This window comes from Carcharhinus amblyrhynchos, chromosome 22 (genome assembly GCF_965287045.1).
Source record: "Carcharhinus amblyrhynchos chromosome 22, sCarAmb.v2.hapA, whole genome shotgun sequence".
Lineage (NCBI taxonomy): Eukaryota > Metazoa > Chordata > Chondrichthyes > Carcharhiniformes > Carcharhinidae > Carcharhinus > Carcharhinus amblyrhynchos.
In genome coordinates, this window is record NC_137345.1 from 11,797,961 (window position 1) to 11,819,733 (window position 21,773).

Sequence of the window (21,773 nt, forward strand, 5' to 3'; positions counted from 1 at the left end):
CACCAATCCCACATATCTGACAATCCCACGCAGACCCTATTCCTGTAACCGCACATATTTACCCTGCTAATACCCCTGCCACGAGGGTTAATTTAGCATAGCCAATCAACCTAACCTGCGCGTCTTTGGACTGTGGGAGGAAACCGGAGGAAACCCACGGGGAGAAGATGCAAACTCCACACAGGCAGTGACCCGAGGCCAGGAATTGAACCCAGGTCCCTGGCGCTGTGAGGCAGCAGTGCTAACTACTGTACCACTGTGCCACCATGCTACCCCACATCTATGATTCTATGAATACATGTGACAGTAAAATCAAATCATGGTTGATTTTCCTGGCTAATATTCAGTAGAAGGGGAAAAAGGGGCAGAGATTAAGGGTAACTAATTCAATATTGACTATTTAATGTTCCCAAAGTCCAAATGGCACCAACCCTTCCCCCCCCGTCACCTTACCATCTCTCAAGATTAGTGTTTCAATTCAACAAGTATCCAAAACATCGCTTGAAGATAAAAACCTGACCATTATTTCAGTAAAGTTCTAATGAGATTAAATTCAAAATGAAGTACTGCTGGTTGAAAGTTAATGTAAAAATGTTAACCCATTGTAACACAAGCTGTTAACTGTATATAATTTTACACTTAGAGTCACTAAACACTGTAATTAAAAATTTTTTAAAAGACCAGTTCTCCCAACCTCCTCTCAAAAACATACTTTTAATAACAGATTGTCACGAACCAGATGCCCGTGAGTAAATAATAGGTTTTTTTCATTTAGCCGTAATGACATTTGATTTAAAACACATTACCTACAGGATGCAGGATCCTGTGTTCTTGATCATTACATGTTATTACCATTGTTCTCTCAGCAGAGTTCACAACCACAAAGGTCGCAAAGATATTTTAAATAAATGATCCATCACAATCCATTATTGGCTTGGTTGTCTGGTGCGACAGTCTGGAGCCATGGAAATGTTTGTGACACTCAATATTTCACAAGTACATTTTCATACAAAGAACTAACCAGCATGGTGCATAGTGGTTAGCACTGCTGCCTCACAGCACCAGCAACCCGGGTTCGATTCCAGCCTTGGGTCACTGTCTGTGTGGAGTTTGCACATTCTCCCCGTGTTTGTGTGGGTTTCTTCCAGGTGCTCTGGTTTCCTCCCACAGTCCAAAAAGACAGCTGGTTTAGATGCATTGGCCATGCTAAATTCTCCCTCAATGTACCCGAACAGGTGCTGGATTGTGGTGACTAGTGGATTTTCAGAGTAACTTCATTCCAGTGTCAATGTGAACTTACTAATAAATAAACTTTACTTTTAACCATAAAATAAAGGTGTTCGCGCATATTGCTGCATACAATACATTGTGTTCAATAAATTTTGCAGTATTATTCTGGACGTCACTGTTCTCACTGGCAGTGTTATAAAACTTTTTAAAATGTAAATGCAAGATATATTGTAATCAGATGGCACAGTGGTTAGCACTGCTGCCTCACAGCAGCAGGGACCCAGGTTCAACTCCTGGCTTGGGTCACTGTCTACATGATCTCCCCCATGCCTGCATGGGTTTCCTCCAGGTGCTCCAGTTTCCTCCCACAGTCTGAAAGGTGTGCTGTTTAAATGCATTGTCATAGAACCACAGAGGTTTACAGCATGGAAACAGGCCCTTCGGTCCAACTTGTCCATGCCACCATTTATTTTAAACCCCTAAGCTCATCCCAATTGCCCGCATTTGGCCCATATCCCTCTGTACCCATTTTATCCATGTAACCATCCAAATGCTTTTTAAAAGACAAAATTGTACCAGTCCCTACTACCTCTGGCAGCTTGTTCCAGACACTCACCACCCTCTGTGTGAAAAAATTACCCCACTGGACACTTGTGTATCTCTCCCTTCTTATCTTAAACCTACGCCCTCTAGTTTTGGACTCCCCAACTTTTGAGAAAAAATATTGACTATCTGCCTTATCTATGCCCCTCATTATTTTATAGATCTCTATAAGGTCACACATAAGCTGACCTACGTGCGACTCCAGAGTCACAGCAATGTGGTTGACTCTCAACTGTCCTTGGGCACCTAGCGATATTAGATACTGGCCAGCCAGCGACACCCATGTTCCAGGAATAAATTTTAAAAAAGGATTTTGTTTCAAAGAGTTCTTTTCTGACCTTGGTGACTTGGCAAAACCTGAAACCAAAGATTTATAAAAGCGAAATACTGCAGATGCTGGAATCTGAACTAAAAGCAGAAAATGGAAAAACTCAGCAGATCTGACAGCATCTGTAAAGAGAGAGAATAGAGCCAACGTTTTGAGACTGGATGACCCTTATAATAGCTCCAAGTCTACTGAAATTTCTTTCAGTAATAAGCCACTGTGTTGAACACAGTATGAGCAGTGGCCTTTCGTCCCTCCCTGACATAAGATCTGGAATTCCCTCCCCAAATCTCTCTGCCACCTCCTTTTAAGAAATGAAATCCATTCCATTGGACAAATATGCGGTTATTTGTCTTAAATAGTCAGGTTTTGTCTAATAGCATTCCTGTGAAGTGCGTTTCTAAGTCAAAGAAAGCAAGTGTAACTCATTGCTGCCAAAGAACAGACTGATCTATCATTGCTGCTAAATGTCTCAACCTTCAATTGTAAATGACCTCTGTCACGGGAGACAAATCAGTTAATTTGTAAAAAAGTACTGAATTTGAGGAATGATTAAAAAGTAAAGTTTATTTATTAGTGTCACAAGTTGGCTTTCATTAACACTACAATGAAGTTACTGTGAAAATCCCCCGGTCGTCACACTCTGGTGTCTGCTCGGGTACACTGAGGGAAAATTTAGCATGGCATTAGAAATGGAGTCACAGGTGGACAGAGTGGTGAAGAAGGCATTCGGCATGCTTGGTTTCTCATTGTAAGCACATTGATCTTTCAGCATCGAATCAGGCCATTAGGCCCAACTGGTGCGCAGACTGGGAATGGAGGGATACAGAAGAATGGTCTAGTTGGACCAATGAGCGGTGCAGGCTTGGAAGGCCGAAGGGCCTGTTTCCTGTGCTGTATTGTTCTTTGGTCTGTGCAGATGCTTATTCTCCACACTCCCTCTATTTCTGCAATCCAACACAGATAGTTGCAAAATCTAATTACCAGTATCTGCCTTGGAATGCCAATCGGAGCTGCAGCTATTTGGAACTGTTCTGGTGGAAGCCAGGCTCAAGGCTTAATTCAGTAAAGAATATCCTGACGATTTATAGCTCCACGGTTTGTCATTTAAGTGGACACCTGGATAAATTTAAGGGATTGTAACTGTTTATAGGATGAATTTAATGGTCATTACAATTGAGAGCTAGGCTAAAATAAAGCAATTCCTCGGCTGGTCTAAGAAAAACCGACTGTAACCAATTCATCAGGGCTAGTAGAATACCAGAATTACAGGGACTTTGGAAATTAGACTGACGGCAGTGTCTAACTAGATTGCACTCCTTTGCCCCATTTCTACTGGGCATCTTTTGGTCTTCCTTTTCACAATATTGGAAGTTCACCAGTAGGGAGCAGTGATTGCTTATTCTTGCAATCCGAGGATGCACTAAATAAATGTTGAATCTCTTCCCTAAGCGTTCATGAGTACATCTATGTGGAATGCAGATCAGCCTCAACAAATTTGTTGATAAACAACCCCTAAGGTTACAAACTCCTTCAACGAGTGAATTGACCATGCTTGTCACGTCCTTCGTCAAGTTCACTCAATCCATCTTCAGCTTGCCATGGCAAGTTAGTATTTTGAAACAAAATGATAATTTGCCTGAGTTACTTAGGATTCTATACCTCTGTGCTCCAAGGGCCCAGCACAGGTAGAATGGGTAATCAGAGCACGGGGACTGAAATAAAAGGGAAATTGGAGAATTACATTAATTCAGCATCATTAGAGATGAAACATCTTCAAAAGCTGAACCATATGAGATAGAAAGATCAGGGGAATACACCAGTAATTGCTAATGCAGTGACAAAATCATGAGAAATTCAATAGATACAATCAACTAAAATTCTCAGGTGACATTTTAAGTTTGCTCTTTACAAAACAGGCAAATTTTGTGTTGTTGTTTACTGGATTTAAAAAAAAATCAAGGTATTAGAATACAAAGTGATGCAAAAGGTTTTTAGGATTGAGATAGAATAAGCAACGAAGCTTTCTTTGGGCGGCACAATGATTAGCACTGCTGTCTCACAGCGCCAGGAACCCAGGTTCAATTCCAACCTCAGGTGACTGTCTGTATGGAATTTGCACATTCTCCCCATGTCTGCAAGAGTTTCCTCTGGGTGCTCCGATTGCCCCCCACAGCCCAAAGACATGCAGGTTAGGTTGATTGGCCATAGTAAATTGCCCCTTAGTGTCAGGTGGGACTAGCATAAGTGGTGTTGCAGGGATAGGGTCTGTGGTGGGATTGTGGTCGGTGCAGCTTAAGTGGGTCAAATGGCTTCCTTCTGCACTGTAGGGATTCTTTTCGACGACAAGCTTGCCGCGTAAGTGATAAGGAAAGGCATGCTGCTTCTTCAGCCTGTTTAAAAGAGTTAATCTTCAAAAGGCAGCTAGCTCGAAGTAATCAGTACTGCAGATGTGTAAAAATGTTTGCAATTATTGAATCCCAAGTGGCAATGAAAAAAATAATGTTGCAACAATTAACCACACTAATTTTACATTAAAAGGATTAAACGCTGGAGTGCATCCAAAAAATTTTAATTAAACTCCAAAACAGGTTACTCTGAAACAATGCCAGCATTTTCTGGACTGCTGGTCATAATTTTAGGCACTTTAATTCTTTAAAAATATCCCCAAAATTACACCAGTGGACAAGACAAAACAGAGCAATGGTAATTGTGGAACTCAAAACAACCTATTTTCACACAGTGCCTTGAATGTAATGCAACCTCACAAGGGACATTATAAAACGAAATATGATCCCAAGCCACTGCAGGGGATAGAAAGTAGGTCAGATCACAAAAAAGGTTGGCTCTGAGAAATGCCTTAAAGGAGTAAAGCAAGGGGCTGAGGATACAAAAATTTGGAATAGGCCATCTAACCCAGGTTGATTATAATCAATGACCCAGCCTCCACTTCCCTCTGGGAAAGAAAGTTCCACAAACAACCTTCAGAAAAAAATTCTTGTCTCAGTCTCAATGGGAGACACCCTCATTTTTAAATGGTGTCCCCTAATTCACCTCAAGGTTGTTGTAGGAAGGGTGCAATTTGATATTTTAAGGTGGTCCATATCTTTAAACATAGATATTAATTTAAATTTATTCTAAACACATGTATAAAAAAATATTATTTCACCATCGCCAAGTGTCTTGAATTCTAGAGAAGTAGAAAGGAGCCCCACAAAATAATTAAGTAGATTAAAAGGTGCTAGGTGAGTGCCTGGCACTGAAAATTCTCAACTGAGGCATACTTCCATGTCAAATCAAAATGAATGTAGTACATTACTAGCAGCTATCCCACAGCTATTTCCTCAGCCTCACTCCAACACCCAAGTATCTAGGCCAGCCGTTTGCACAACTTCATTTTGCACTTTTACTAAGAAAGTCACAATATTAAATTTCTACTTTCCATCTGTGTGAAGTTTTAAAAGCTGAAATTTCCATCTCAGTCTTACAGGTGTTTTCATTGCAACACTTCTGACGAAACAACAATGGGGCAGATTGATAAATGAAGGGACTAGAATTAAATAGATCAAAGACAGTTAGAATCAATGAATCCTACAATGCAAGAGGCAGCCATTCGGCCCATTGAGTCTGCACCAACTACAATCCCGCCCAGGCTCTATCCCCATAACCCCATGAGCATTTACCCTAACTAATTCCCTTGACGTTCAGGGTCAATTTAGCATGGCCAATCTACCTAATCTACACATCTTTGGACTGTGGGAGGAAACTGGAGCACCCGGAGGAAACCCATGCAGACACGGGGAGAAGGTGCAAACTCCATACAGTGACACATGCCAGGAATCAAGCCCAGGTCCCTGGCACTGGGAGGCAGCAGTGCTAACCACTGTGGCACCCTAAATAGGTCAAAGACAGTTAAAGTCAATGAATTCTACAGTGCAGAAGGAGGCTAGTCAGAGTCTGCACCAACCGCAATCCCACTCAGGCCCTATCCCCATTACATAAGACATAAGAACATAAGAAATAGGAGCAGGAGTAGGCCATCTAGCCCTTCGAGCCTGCCCCGCCATTCAATAAGATCATGGCTGATCTGTCGTGGCTCAATTCCACATTCCCGCCCTCTCCCCATTACCCTTAATCCCCTCGCTTATCAAAAACCCATCAACCCGCGTCTTAAAAATATTTAGCAAGGCAGCCTCCACCACCTCAATGGGCAGAGAATTCCAGAGATTCACCACCCTTTGAGTGAAGAAGTTCCTCCTCAACTCCGTTCTAAACCGCACCCCCCTTTATCTTGAGGCTGTGCCCCCTAGTCCTACTGTCCTTTCTGAGCGGGAAGAGTCTCTCCACCTCTATCCTATCCATCCCATTCATCATCTTATACGTCTCAATGAGATCTCCCCTCATTCTTCTAAACTCTAACGAGTACAAGCCTAATTTATTCAGCCTCTCCTCATAGCTCAACCCCCTCAACTCCGTTATCAGCCTAGTAAACCTCCTCTGCACTCCCTCCAAGGCCAAAATATCCTTGCGTAAGTGCGGCGACCAAAACTGCACACAGTACTCCAGCTGTGGCCTCACCAATGCCCTATACAGCTGCAGCAAGACCTCCCTACTTTTATATTCAATCCCCCTCGCTATGAAGGCCAGCATCCCATTCGCCTTCCTGACCACCTGTTGCACCTGCAGGCTGGGTTTTTGCGACTCATGCACAAGGACCCCGAGGTCCCTCTGCACCGTCGCCTGCTGCAGTTTTTCGCCACGTAAGAAATAGTCCTTCCTACCATTATTCCTACCAAAGTGGACCACCTCGCACTTGCCAACATTAAATTCCATTTGCCATAGCTTGCCCCCTGGCCTCAGGGGCAATCTAGCATGGCCAGTCTGTCTAACCTACACTTGCATAATTTTTCTCTAATTTCACCATTTCGCTTGCCGTATCTTTCTTGATGAGTTTCTTGAATGTTGAATTTGTTACTTCTCATTCTTTTTACTCACATTTCTCGACTTATGTGCAGCATAAACATAACTGCATTAGTGCTGACAATTAACATGTGACTAGATAAGTGGGGTCAAGTTGGCAAGTGAAATGGACAGCTTCCATTCATTTTCACTAATAAAATGTCCCACGGCCCTTGACAAAGCATTGCCAAATAAAATCTAACTCCAATTCACAGGAGAAGACATTCTGATAGATAACCACAAGCTTGATCACAAAGGTAGGTTTTGAGGAGCATCTGAAAAGAGGAAGGGAAGATGGTGCAGCTTTGAGAGAGAATTGCAAAGGTTAGAACCTTGGCAGAAGACACGGCTGTCAGCTGTAATATGATTAAAACAGAATGCACAAGGGACTAGAATTGGAGTGTAGCAATCACACAGTGTGTAGCACTACGGAAGATAAAGTCAAGAGCAGTGGGATTTGAAAACAAGTCAAATGTATTCTGGACCACCGCCCATTTGTTATGGAACCCAAGTGTTTTCTTCCCATTACTACAGTCTATTTCTTAGCTACTTTCAACTTGACCTGCCACCAATTTGATGCAATTTAACAAACTCAAACAACAGCCTTCAAGTAAGTGACAAGTGTTAATTACAAAGTTTAAACTCTATACTGACAAACCTCATTTCCCATCACCAAGTATTAAGACTGTGTTAATAAAAAGATACTAACAAAATAGAATTAAAATCACATAGGAGGAAAACTCTTTTATAAAGCAGATCTTTTATGGCACAATGATTAGCACTGCTGCCTCTCAGTGCAAACTCCACGCAAACAATGACCCGAGGCTGGAATTGAACCCAGGTCCCTGGTGCTGTGAGGCAACAGCACTAACCACTGTGCCACTGTGACTCAAGGGTTATAACATATATAATGGGTTTCTGCAAATTTCAGAGCGATACATTAAAACTTTAAAGAACTGTTAAACATTTGGATAAGTTTTGGCTTCCAAATCCAATTGTCTGAAAGAGAAAATCTCAGATCAGGATTTTCTCCATAAGCATTAGTATCTCTATACCAATATACATTTGGGGTGGCACAGTGGTTAGCACCGCTGCCTCACAGCGCCAGGGTTCAAATCCCGGCTTGGGTCACTGCCTGTGCTGAATCTACATGTTGTCCCCATGTCTGCGTGGGTTTCTGTTGGATGCTTCTGTTTCCTCCCACAGTAGGTGCATTGGCCATGCTAAATTCTCCCTCAGTGTACCCAAACAGGCACTGAAGTGCGGTGACTAGGGGATTTTCACAGTAACTTCATTGCAGTGTTAATGTAAGCCTACGTGCGACATTAATAAAAAAAACTTTAAACTTTTAACAAGGTAAATGGGAGGGTTGCACAAAATGAACCACCATCACAAGTCCAATATGGTGAGTAAATTCAGATTATACAGTACAGCATAACAATAAAGCTACACGCATAGAAATTAGCATTTAATGTGTTTCAACTTAATCCTTTGAGTGAAACAACCTGAATTAACCCAATGAAGAGAAACTGGGTGTGTAAGCCTCAAGGACATACTTCTTTTGCTAAATGACTGAAATATAAAATGCTTTCATTCTTCTAAATGTAACAGGTATTAATTATATCCAGAGATAGCAAAAGGTCCATATTTCTATATTGTGATATTCACTCGCATTATCAACTTCTATGAAAAACCAGGGCAAACCAACAGGCTGCTTAGGGTTTCACGCTATTTTCAGGATTCGAGTGCACACAATATCTTCCTCAGTAAAGCTGTACTTAAGTCTTCACATGCACAGAAACATTACTCAGCATTGTCACTGCGTGGACGACAGCTCTGCTGCAGGCTGTATGTACAAAACCATCTCTTGCCTATTCTACCCATTCAAATATATAGTAGTTTCAATAAACCACTTCTTTTTTTCCAGCTTACATAAAAGTAAAGGCTCTGCACAAACGCATAACACAAGTATTAACATGAGTAAAGGTTATTTGACACATCCCTCCCGAAAATAAGGCCTGAGTAGTTAAATCTAAATGCAAACTTACCTGATGTATTCACAATTCCTCATTAACCTTGTGCCAGTGGAATGGCATCGGCCACATTTCAGCCAGCAATTGCTCCTTATATGTCCCAACAGCAAAGCCTACAACTCAATTTACAATTCGTCCTGATGCACACGTTTTCCCATTCCCCGTTAGAAGGCCAAGTCCCAGTTGGCTCTCCTAGACATACACGTTAGCAGCCTATGGTAAAGAACTGGGACAACACAAAAAACTAAACCGTGCGTGACTGCCACCAGGAAAGATCCAATTTTGCGGGAAGCAGTTTTCTTAAAGCTGCAGCAATCAAAGTAGCCAGACGACAGGACTTTTTTTATATAGGAACATTCCCATCACCCAAACGTTCCACTCTGGAATCAACAAAAACGTACATGTGGAGTTCTATTATAAGCAACTGGTTTTCGATCTACTCCTGGTCCCATGAGTCTAAAACCATTAAGCATGTTTTCACACGGTAGATAAAATCTGTGTTAAGTTTCTGCTAGACCATGTAACAGTCCTCAGCATCTTTCAAGTTACCCATTTATTTACTTAGCAAAAACATACCCATTCTTCATCACAAGGGATCGGAGTAATTACTTTTGTTAGAAAGAAAGTCTAACTGTTCTTTGTTTCAACTACACAAGGGACCCAAGTTGATAATGGATTGACTGCAGTGCTGGCTCAAGAGCCATTTCTCCAATCATTCTCAAAAAAGGAAATGTTTTGGCATTCACCCACAGCCATAATGTTTCCGTTATAATGCACACACGGTCCTACAATACTCAATGTAATTAGACCAATAGCATGAGCATTTCAGTTGAAAGCGCACAAAATATAAGCTATCCATTTTTCATGAAACCCACAAAGATAACCATGAAAATGCAATGAAGCATAGAAAATAGAAACAGGAATGGGCTGTTCGGCCCTTTAAGCCTGCTCCACCATGCATTTCGATCATGGCTAATCAGCAAATTCAATATCATGATAATCCCCCTCCCTTCCCTTGGAACCTTTAGCCAAGAGCTATATCTAACTTCTTCTTGAATTCATACATTTTGACCTCAACTACTTTCTGTGGCAGTAAATTTACAGGCTCACCACTCTCGTTTACCCCATATCCGAACAATCCTACAGTTTGTGTAACAAAATACCCATTGGGAGGATATACCAGCTTCCTAATAGGAAAAGTTTATTATCTGAATCTCTAACTAAGTATGCACACCTCTGTGTTATCGTACATAAATCTGTATGTGGTACTAAAAAGGTCAATTTGCAAACGTCCTTTTAATGAGGAGATTTTGGGGTCACAAGTTCCGAGGCAGCAATAGCTGCCATTGGCCTCGGACTGAATGTGAAGATTTGCGAAGCGCCTTTAAATTATTTCTCTTGCTGGATGTGGCCAGGTGTTTTTCTTAAAAAGACCTGCATTTTAAACAATGCCCATCACATTGAACATCTACCCTGCTGCCCCCTCACCATGCTTAGCAGCTGACGTTTAAACCTTCCTCCCATGCGGTCACACAAAGTCTGAGGCATTCAAATGAGGGAGGGGGTGCTCATATGGGGAAAAGATTTGGGAAGAACTGTGCAAATCAATGTGGGCTGCTGACAGACGCAAAACTTGCTCACAAGGTTCTTAGAAAGTACAAAGTCCAGCTCCCCTAGCACCGGAAACGATCTGCAATTGGCATCAAGGGGAAGCAGTTTTAAACAGTTTAGTTAACACCACAATGAAGTTAGTGAAAATCCTGTAGTTACCACACTCTGGCACCTGTTTGGGTATATTGAGGGAGAATTTAGCATGGCCAATGCACCTAATCAGCACGTCTTTCAGGCTGTGGCAGGAAACCAGAGCACCTGGAGGAAACCCACGCAGACACGGGGAGAATGTATCCCACACAGTGACCGAAGCCGGGAATTTAATCCAGGTCCCTGGCACTGAGGCAACAATGCTAACCTAAAAGGTAGGGGAGTCTAAAATTAGAGGACATAGGTTTAAGGTGAGAGGGGAGAGATACAAGTGTCCAGAGGGGCTATTTTTTCACAAAGGGTGGTGTCTGGAACAAGCTGCCAGAGATAGTAAGTAGTAGAGGCGGATACAATTTTATAATTTAAAAAGATTTATAGAGGGATATGGGCTAAATGTGGGCAATTGGAACTAGCTTTGGGGTTTAAAAAAATGGCAGCATGGATAAGTTGGGCCGAAGGGCCTGTTTCCATGCTGTAAACCTCTGACTCTATAACCACTGTGCCACCCCTATTCAGATAAACTAGGTGAACTTGGGCTTTTTTTTCATTCAAAGGGTTAAATCAGTAAGACTATGATTACATAAAGTTGAAATTACATGTGTTCATTTTCTCTTTCCAAAATGTATAGCCAAATTCTCTTCAATACGCTTGAAAACAACTATTACTGGGAACCCTACACAAGCTATTAACTTGCGTTGATTTTGCCCCCATTGTTCTACAAGTGCAAAGCTGAGAGTCATTCAAATGTCTAGTCATTCAACAAGCACTTTTAACTTGCACTGTACTTGAACTTCATTCTAATTTTGATATTTAGTTCATCAGAAAGTTATCACAAGTACTACTGTTAATGATCCATTAGAATGATATGAAGAGGTAGTAAGAACCTGGGGATAGGTTGAGACGGGCAGGGAAAAATGCGTATCAAACACAAGGTTGGCTAATGTGGGATAACCAAATTTAATTGTTTTTGGCAGTTTTCCACAGGCAGGAAGCCAGAATGAAGTGCGGCTCATTTCAACCGTAGGCGTTTGCTATCCTTGGTTTATCTTTCTGATGTTAAAGAGAATTTGCATGTCTCAAAATGCCCAAGGGATTACAAGTTCTGGGTATTTTGTTTAGATCATCGGTATGGGTCTGGCGCATTGTTAAATGCAAGTAAATGGTTGGTATGATTTAAACCATGGCACAATTATGATCAAGGGAGAAAATGGGAACTACCCCTGAATTGTGGAACTCATTTGAAATTCACTTTTACAGAAGAGTGCACTATTATAGCACTCTTAATAATTATATAATTTTCACTCAAATAATAGGAATGTCAATCATATCATTCACATTAGCTACATCCAAGTCATTATTTAAGGGATTACATTATACTTCCAAATTAACATATTGTCTTCCTTAAACTTGTCATTCGACTCCACAAGAATGTTTCATTCCAAAACTGCATTCCCAATAAGATGGGCAGTGATACATTTCTCCAATAACACAACGTTTTGGCAAGATGCAACCATTTAGTTGCTCACAATCATCGATGTTTCATTATATCTATGAGCAGAAATGAGTTCAGTCTATTAGATGATAAAATACGATATTCATCTAAACTGCAACATCTCTCTTTAAAAATTTATTCAGCCAGTGAGAAAATACTGTGGAGCAAAAGGTTAGAATTATTTCTTTTTCAACAAAGGGATAGGTTGCACCAAAGATGAATGCAACAATCCCTGTCAGTGTGTGCATCTGTGATACACATAACACATTATGTCACACATGTATCACAGCTTGGTACACCTCCTGCTCTGACCAGGACCTAAAAAAATTACAAAGGGTTGTGAATATAGCCCAGTCCATCACATAAACCAACTTCCCATCCATTTACTCTGTCTGCACTTCCCACTGCCTCAAGGACTCCACGAACCCCAGACATACTCTTCAAAGATACAGAAATCTGAGATCACGTACCAATGCACTCAAGAACAGCTTCTTTCCTGCTGCCATTGGACACGTAAATGGACCTACCTCACGTTAAGTTGATCTTTCTCCACATCCTATGACTGTGACTATATTCTGCGACTCTCTCCTTTCCCTCTCCCCTATGTACTCCACGAATAATATTTTGTCTGTACGACGTGCAAGAAACAATACTTTTCACTGTATCCCAATACATGTGACAATAATAAATGATGTTTTAACTTTCAGGAACATATCTCTTGAAATGTTTCATTTTGGGGATCATAGGAGGGCAGGGCGCAGGAAATTGATTTTGTATTGTATATCCATGTTGAACACCTTGCAGCTCCAGCAGTGTCATATGAACAATATATGCTTAAAATCAGTGAACATCAAACATTCTAGCACAATGCTTCTCAAACTGGGACGATACTCTGCAAAATAATGCAGAAGTGCTTGCTGATCTCATGAGCGGACATGGCGGTCAGGAAGGTGCAGTGGTCAAGCGTAAGCAGTCAGAAGCCGACTTTGTGCAAGCTAAAAGTGGAATACTGCTGTCATGTGTGTAACACAGAACCCCAAAGGTAAATTCAGTGAGCAGACACACCCACCTTACTGATACCTGCAATACCTGTTTCCTTAAGAACATTCTGAAAATATTTCATGTGGCACTTTCATATTATTTACTTTAATTTAGAGGGGTCTGCACTTATTAATCTATTCAAAAACATGCCCTGCAAACAAAAAGGTTGCAAACCATTGTTATAGCTAATAGATGCATAAATATTTCTTTTCTGTAAGCAGATGCCACAGTGGTTAGCACTGCTGCTATACAGCACCAGGGATCCGGTTCAATTCCAGCCTCAGATGTGACTGTGTCAGTGTGGGTTTCCTCCGGGTGCTCCAGTTTCCTCCCAGTCCAAAGATGTGCCGGTTAGGTGCACTGGCCATGATAAATTGCCCTTTTAGTATCCCAATGTGTGTAGGTTAAGGGGATTAGCAGGTAAGTGTGTGGGGTTATGGGAAATAGGCCTTAGGTAAGATGCTCTGTCAGTCAGTGCAGACTCGATGGATCAAATAGCTTATTTTAGCATCATAGAATCCTTACAGTGCAGGATAATTAGGGGCAACATGGTAGCACAGTAGTTAGCACTGCTGCTTCACAACGCCAAGTTCGATTCGCGGCTTGAGTCATTGTCTGTGTGGAGTTTGCACATTCTCTCACTGTCTGCATGCGTTTCCTCCGGGTGCTCCGGTTTCCTCCCACATTCGGACAGATGTGCTGGTTAGGTTCATTGACCCGAACAGGTGCCAAAGTGTGGCTACTAGGAGAATTTCACAGTAACTTCACTGCAGTGTTAACGTAATTGTGATTAATAAACAAACTTTAAACATGTTTAGTTATACTGCTCCCAATAGAATATTATGTTTCACAACAGCTGGCTCCCACACCTTTAACTACCCCTTTTCAGCACCTCCAAAATAATTGCTCGAAGAAATCATTTTACACCAGCAGACATTTAATGTTCTGTAGCGAAAATAAAAACCAAAGAAATTGAAAGCCCAGGTGAATTAGATGTTAACATCATAAGAATTGGCTGTACAAGTTCTTTTTTTTGTAACTTACAAAGATATGGCTGCTTTAACAAAACGCTGATACAGACAAACAATTGCGCAGTTTTTTTCAGGATTCAATCACATTCATTTTTAAACATTTCAATCTGCAAAAAAAAATTACAATTTAGTTCACAAGATCTGACCTGACGACTCGGGTGGTTTTTTGGTGATGTGCAGTTTTTTTTATTTTCCTGGCTTCTTTGTTTTTCTAGGAAGGTCCGACTGGCATTGACAATTTTGCGATAGCTTTTCAGGATTGCAGCATCCCATATCATCACTCATTTGCTGGGGACAGCTTGACCAGACTATTTTAGATACATTCATTGCTTGCAATGCAATATTGCCCATGTATGAACCGTTTAGATTTGAACTATAAAAGATAGCTTCCTTTTAGACCCCAAAATGTATTATTTTTCTAAATTAAAAAAAAAATCTAGGCAGACCCATATAGTTTAAGACACCTTAAAAATATAATATTCAGGTTTCTTTAAAAAAAACTTATACCACTAAATTAGTTGAAAGAGGAACCAAATAAATGGACTGAAATAATCAGGGAACAATACATTTGTGACTATCTGATATTTAGTTATGCCAGAAAGATGCAACAAGGGTTCACATTTTCAATTAAAATGGATGGAATCGTCTTAAGACAACTTTTATTTACTTGACTGACTCATGATTTGCATGTGAAAAACTACAATGCTATTGAGACAGATTTTAGAAACTTAGATACTAAAGTTTCTGGGTGAGATGATAATCAGTTTGCATTGTTGGCAGATGCTTTTCTTTAAGTCACCAGAAACACTTACTTATTCTGTTAAGGTAAAATGGTTGTAAGCAAAATCTACACCTATTTTTAAAATGAAGCTACATCTAAACTTTTAGATCATTTGGCTACATGTATGTACAGCACCTACATTTTACAAGATTGAGATAGTTAAGCTGATAGTATATTTACAGGAGTCTTTGATCTTGTTCTGTTTTTAAAAAAAACTCCACTGTGAAACATTTCAGATAAAGGAATCCACAGGAAAGATAGAGAGTACAATGGAGATAAAGAAAATGATCTGCAGATTTTTTTTTTGCTAATGTTCAAAAGATGAACGATCTGCTTGTTATATAAACGTACTCGTGCATTACAAGTTTGCATCTGGTTTGCCCTTTTTGTACAGAAGAGTTAGATGCTGCAACTGAGGATTCTTAAATGAAAACATCAAAAGAGTTTGCCCTCATCTGACTTTTGAGGCACAACTTTTGTAGTGCTGTCAGATTTTCACAACTTTACTTGATATGCCATCACAAAAAAGATGATTTGAAAAAAATACTAGACATCATTCTAGGTTTACAGTTCCTAATTTTTGAAAAGATCAAAGCAACTCCCATAAAATGCCAAGCCAAATTTAAATGATTTGATTCTATAAGTGGTCTGTAGGACACACAATGGGACAGTCTCTTGAAAAAACATACAAGTCTTTTGTCTAAACCTTGTGAACCAAGCTGTCAGTGAAGTCATTTTCTATCCCTACTTATATAAAAAAATATCCCCTTGCATTGTTCAGTCATCACCAGAATTAACTTCTTCTTCCTCTTCCTCCTCCTCCTCCTCTTCCTCCTCATCTTCTGGCTCTTCCTCATTTGTTTCTGGTGGAGGACTCTTCTCCTTCTTTGACTCTTTTGCAGGGCTTTCAGGTGGTTGCCCCTTTGAAGGCGGTGATGCCTTTGTGGTAGCAACCCGCCCCTTTCCTTTGCCTTTTACTGGACTAGGAGTTGCAGGGGTAACTTAGAAGGAAAAGTAGACAAAACAGATAATTATATTAAAATCTTCAGAATTTCACCATGACAAATAGGCAAAACCAGTCAAATTCAGATTCCAACCTCAGGTCAAAAAGCATGGAATACTTAAATACAACTGCAAAAGGATTACCCCACTTAAACACTGCCTAACAATGGCACTGGAAATAAATTGTGCTTTTAAAAAGAAGAAAATTTTCAGAAAGCTTGAGACATCCCATTCGATATAGTAAGCAGCATACTGGATACTGGAGTTCATAAATGCAACTTCCAAGCATTAGGTATCACAGCCCCCCACATCTGAGTGGATAAGCAGTCAAATAAAGGAAACACTTGGGAGAATAAAAACGAAGGTTAAATTGTTGATAAACTTCACCAGGTTGCTTTAGAGATCAATGTATATAGAATAGGATGACAGTCCCTACTTTGTGTTTCAACTGAGGTTTATACTTTTAACATTTAACTATATTCATCAAGGAAGCATAAACAGAATTGCAGTAAATGATTTATTAGAAAACCATCCCCATTTATTAAAGCACCGATATGACAAAACATTAAAATGAAGAATGAAGTTCAATGATGTAATGCCAGTTTACAGCATAGAAATATAAAGGCATTGGATTGGTTGTTCTTCAGCCAGAGGGCGGTGGACCTGTGGAACTCATTGGTACAGAGAGCTGTGGAGGCCAGGTCTTTGAGTGTCTTTAAGACAAAAATAGATCAGTTCTTGATCAATAAAGGGATCAAGGATTACGAGGAGAAGGCAGGAGAATCTGGTTGAGAATCATATCAGCCACTATTGAATGGTAGAGCAAACCTGATGGGCCGAATGGTCTAATTCTGCTCCTATATCTTGTGGTCATTCAACAGTTTCTGGTCATGACTATACAGAACTGTAACACTCAGAACAAAATGGCGCTTTGCTTTCTGAGAGAAAGTACGCAGCAGGCTTCCCAAAACATTAAGCTCAAACCTTTAGTATAAATTTTATAGACAGTCCACTTCTAACCCCAATCCATACAATGGGCACACAAGCCCAAAGCTTCAATGGCTGCCTGAAAACTACATGTCAGCTGTGTGATGTTCATTTAACATAAGGATAACTTTTTCCCTGCTGTGCTAACACTAATGTGCCTCCAGAATAAGACCACATAAAAACAGGAATGAAAAAAGAACACAGTTTTGAGATAAGAATGGACTGTAGTTTTTCAATCATTTAGATTAGCAGTTAACAATTATTTTGAAATGAGAAAGCAAAAGCCAACAGTACACAATGATTTTTTTCATAAAAACGCAGCATAATTAAAAGCTTTGCTAAAATTTTATGCTTACTAATTTAAAATTGTAAAAATATGCACAGCTGAATATGTTGATAGGAGCCAATAAAAAGATCAAAAGAACTTTGCTTAAATTTTATACAATCTCATTAAAAGTAGTTCAAAAATCAAAGTGATAATTGAATATCTTGAATACTGAGGTATTACGTTAATTCTTGGCCATGCAACAGCACAGTTGCATATTACTGTGTGCAACTATTTTTCCAAGGACTTAAATTCTGGAGGAACAGAACCATATTTTAGTATCACCCTGTAGTAGATTGACATATCACTGCAAATCCATCTACATTTTAATTCAGCAGAGCTGAGGAAACTGAAAAGAAAAATTATGTTAAAACTCCAAGCTGACATTAATATATTTCACAAGAACTTAAAATCATTAAACACGCTTGAACATACAACCGAGGGATAATCTCAGAATTAATTCTCCTTTCCCAAATTTAGTTTTTATAGCTTTAACTATCCCTTCTGAAACAAAAAGGACGTTTGTCCAGATGCTCTGAAGCTTGGCGGCAGTGCAAACTGAAAAGAAGAAATAGAATCAGGAGTAGGTGCACCCAAGGAGTCTGCTCTGCCACTCAACAAGAACATGGCTGATTTTCTATCTCAACTCTACTTGCTAGCTTAACCCAATATCCTTTGATTTCCCAAGTGCCCAAAACTACACAAGTGCAAAAGTAATAGCAAATGGAAGCAAAACCAGCAAATTATTTTTCCAACAAGGAACAAACTGGCAAACAGTAGTTTTCAGTCATGGGAATTCTTCAATAGTAACCAGTCAGAATGAGCACAATGCCCCAACATATCTGAATTAACTTCCAAACAAATCTTCTACAATATAACCTTTTTTTTCAGCTGATCGATGCCAGTCAGTGCTCTTTACCTTTAAGTCCAGCTCTAAATACACCATCTCATGCATGTACAATTGAAGACTTGTCTGCTTCTGATCAGTTTTCCCCATAGAACCCAGACACCGTGGAACTTCTTGCCCCACTCAGGTGATTCCTTCTTTCCCTGACATCATTATTTTAAAAGCTAAACTTGGGATCACCAAGTACTTCATTTACCTCTTTTACATTGTTGATGGTGAACAACACTATGGTCTTTTGCTTTGAAGCTTGTTTTACGCAAAAAAGACTTGAGATAATCTCCTGCACAGTAACTTTCCCATTAATAATACGCAGTTTACCTGTAGCGCTAAGCCTGGGTTTGGGCGTCTTCTTTTCCTTTTTCTCAGGTACTGTTTTAGTCTTCCTTCCCTTTTTGCTTTTCTTCAAAGAGCTCTCATAGTCACTGTCATCATCATCTTCCACATAAAAGTCTGCGTCACTTCCAGAATCCCCTTCTATAACAATATCGAAGAGTGGTGAAATTCAGCCACACAAGCATCATTTCTTTTCATTTTGGTCCCACTGAAACACCATTCAGCATTTAAATAAAACATTTAACTTTAGGATTCTGAAATATTTTGACTTCTGTCATAAACACCACCATGAAATCTATGCTGATACTTTTTAAGCACAGAGGCAAAGTGATGGAGCAGTTATACCGCTGGACTGGAAATCCACAAACTCTGAATTGGGGGGGTCAGCACGACAAGCTGTGAAACTGAATTCCAGTGAAATTCTGATCACCAGAAAAACTCAAAAGGAATATGCCATAGCTACCTGCTCTGCTGTTAAGGCAAGGAGCAACAGCAACAAATGACAGCATCACCCACATGACAAGAACAAATAAAGAAGGTGCCTCGGCTGAAAAGCCTCTACTGATCAAAACTATTAACAAAATCTGGACACAAAATCTAGCTGAAAGTTCCCTACTATTTGCCAATAAAACTGTGAAACTAGTGTCCACAGCAGCTGAAATTGAACCGGACCTTTGGATAGCTTCCAACGTTACAGACAGAACAGGATATTCTGGAATCCCTTTTATACCCCTCTTAAAAAACTTTAAGGGGAAAAAGGTATTAATTCATCCAAATAAATCTCTTTTATCTTAAACCAAAAGAGAAAATGCTGGAAAATCTCAGCAGGTCTGGCAGCATCTGTAAAAAGAGGAAAGACTGACGTTTTGAGTCCAGACCCTTTGTTCTGCTTTGGAATCTGATTCAGATTGGCATTTGCTTCCATCCAGAAGCACTACTTTCAAATAGGAATCTCGCTTGCCACACAAGAGTATGGTAATTTATGCAAAAATGTAGTGAAAAGTCAATGTTTAGAAGCACTTATGGAAAGCAGTGTCGGCCATTTTTTCATTATTGGGAGATTTCCTGAAATTATGTCATCAAAAATCACTGGAGTCCAGGTCAAATCTATTTAGCAAATGCATATGATTATTCTCAAATATGAACCATATAAATTCATAGAAAAAAAATCCACATTTATTTTAGCCACCTCTAACTGCACCATCAGGTCTACTTAAATTTACAATAAATGAAGCTGTTAGAACTGCAGCCACAAGGAGGCCCCAAATGTTCCCTTCAGTATTGGCAACAAATGTGTTGCATCTTTACATTTTAATGATGAGTGGCGCTCCTGTCTTTTAAAACCATATACTGGCACAGAAATAAATGCATACTCAAAATTTACTTTTTATGACTTCTGTAAGTTTAAAAGCAAAAATTTTAAAAGTCACTTTACCATGACAGACAAGATATAATAAAACACAGTTTGATGAACATCAAGACTGAAAAATGATACCAAAGTACTCAGAAAAGCACCTAAAATTACTGAGCACTTAGACAACTGTTAAGTCAAGCCCTAAATAAGCACATATTAGTACTTCCAATTGAATCAGCAACAGTACTTATCTCACCAGCAGTAAGCTGCTTTAATAAGCTCAGACACCGACTCCAATAGGTCTAGCATGTAGTTTTCCCCTGGCTGGCTTGTGATAATTTGCGCAGTCATTGGGGAACTTGTAGCAAGCAGAAAAGAGCGTGCAGTATTTTTATTCTCCAGGCACTGTGTAAACCACTCTACCAGTAGAATTGGCACCATAATACTGGAACTCTGACAGGATCTCAGAACTATTTATTGACATTACTTTATAACATAACTACACAGCATTACTTACAACCAGAATGATTTTCTGAGAGTTTCTGATGCAGAATATAGGATTACATACGAATAAAACTACAAGAATTAATTGAGTAAAATGCTCTACCTTAATTACAAGCCTGTTAACACAAACTGTCCAGGATTTTGATTCCACCTCAAAAAAATGTCCAATTACTGCACCTTTGCACTTCACTTCATTAAATTTACCATCTCTATTAAACTGATGAATTTAATTCATTTCATTAAATGCAACTTGCCATTGATGAAACATTAACCATGGCTCAAAATTAAAACCAAATATGATAGCGAGATCTAGTCATTTTGATGACATTAATAGTACAACACAAAGTAAGCCAGGTTAGGTAATTTAATGGAACTTATTGTTTTCCTCACTGCTCCAAGTTGTCGTTCCTTCTATTGCGTGCAATAATCTCAAAGGAGTACTCCCTTCGTCAAATGCCCTCACATGTGATACACATTTTTTCAACCTATAGATGGAACTAAGGTTAAGCTCATTGCCACTCACGTGGCTAATCTTTCCTCCAAGCACCTGACTGCTGCCATGATCAGTTAACTCAATGGAGACCGTGGAGTTCCTGGTCTGAAACACATCACGATTCCTCAGATATTCTTCAGTTGAATGTTCTTTTATCCATACATCTAAAAACCAAACTTTTTTTTAAATGGTCCCTAAGGTGGGCTGACACAAATCTTGCCAATAAGACCCAACCAGCAAGTTAAGATGTTTGGCTACACTGTTTACAGTCACCAGATTCTTGCCGTACCTTGTGATTTTTGTGGCTATTTAGTGCTTTTATTCCACTGTGAATGTGACAAAAAATGATCAGGTATCCTTCAGGGTAATAGTGAGAAAAAAAAACATAATTCATAACCAATTGCTAAGAAAGTGGAGTTGCTGCAGAAATTGACTATGCTGCATCTGTGAGGCAACTAAGTGAGAGATACAGAGTGGTTAAGAAAGCAATGCGATATTGTATTATAGGTGTATTAAGTGATAACAGGTGAGAAGTAGGGTGTGAAAAAGTTGGCAAATGGAGAAACAATCTCATATGTATAGACTATAGCTAGCTTTGGCATAGGGTATTGT

General features: G+C 39.7%; 1 protein-coding gene across 1 annotated transcript in view; it reads right to left on the reverse strand.

Moving 5' to 3' along the window:
* Positions 1-14,969: 14,969 nt before the first annotated feature.
* nucks1a (nuclear casein kinase and cyclin-dependent kinase substrate 1a) overlaps positions 14,970-21,773 on the reverse strand; it is a 36,766-nt gene continuing 29,962 nt past the window's right edge. The window contains exons 7-8 of the mRNA XM_080209880.1: positions 18,796-18,951; positions 14,970-16,257 (exon numbers count right to left, since the gene is read on the reverse strand). Of these exons, the coding sequence (XP_080066006.1) occupies positions 16,034-16,257; positions 18,796-18,951 (380 nt within the window). The 3' untranslated portion in view covers positions 14,970-16,033. The remainder of the gene's footprint in view (positions 16,258-18,795; positions 18,952-21,773) is intronic.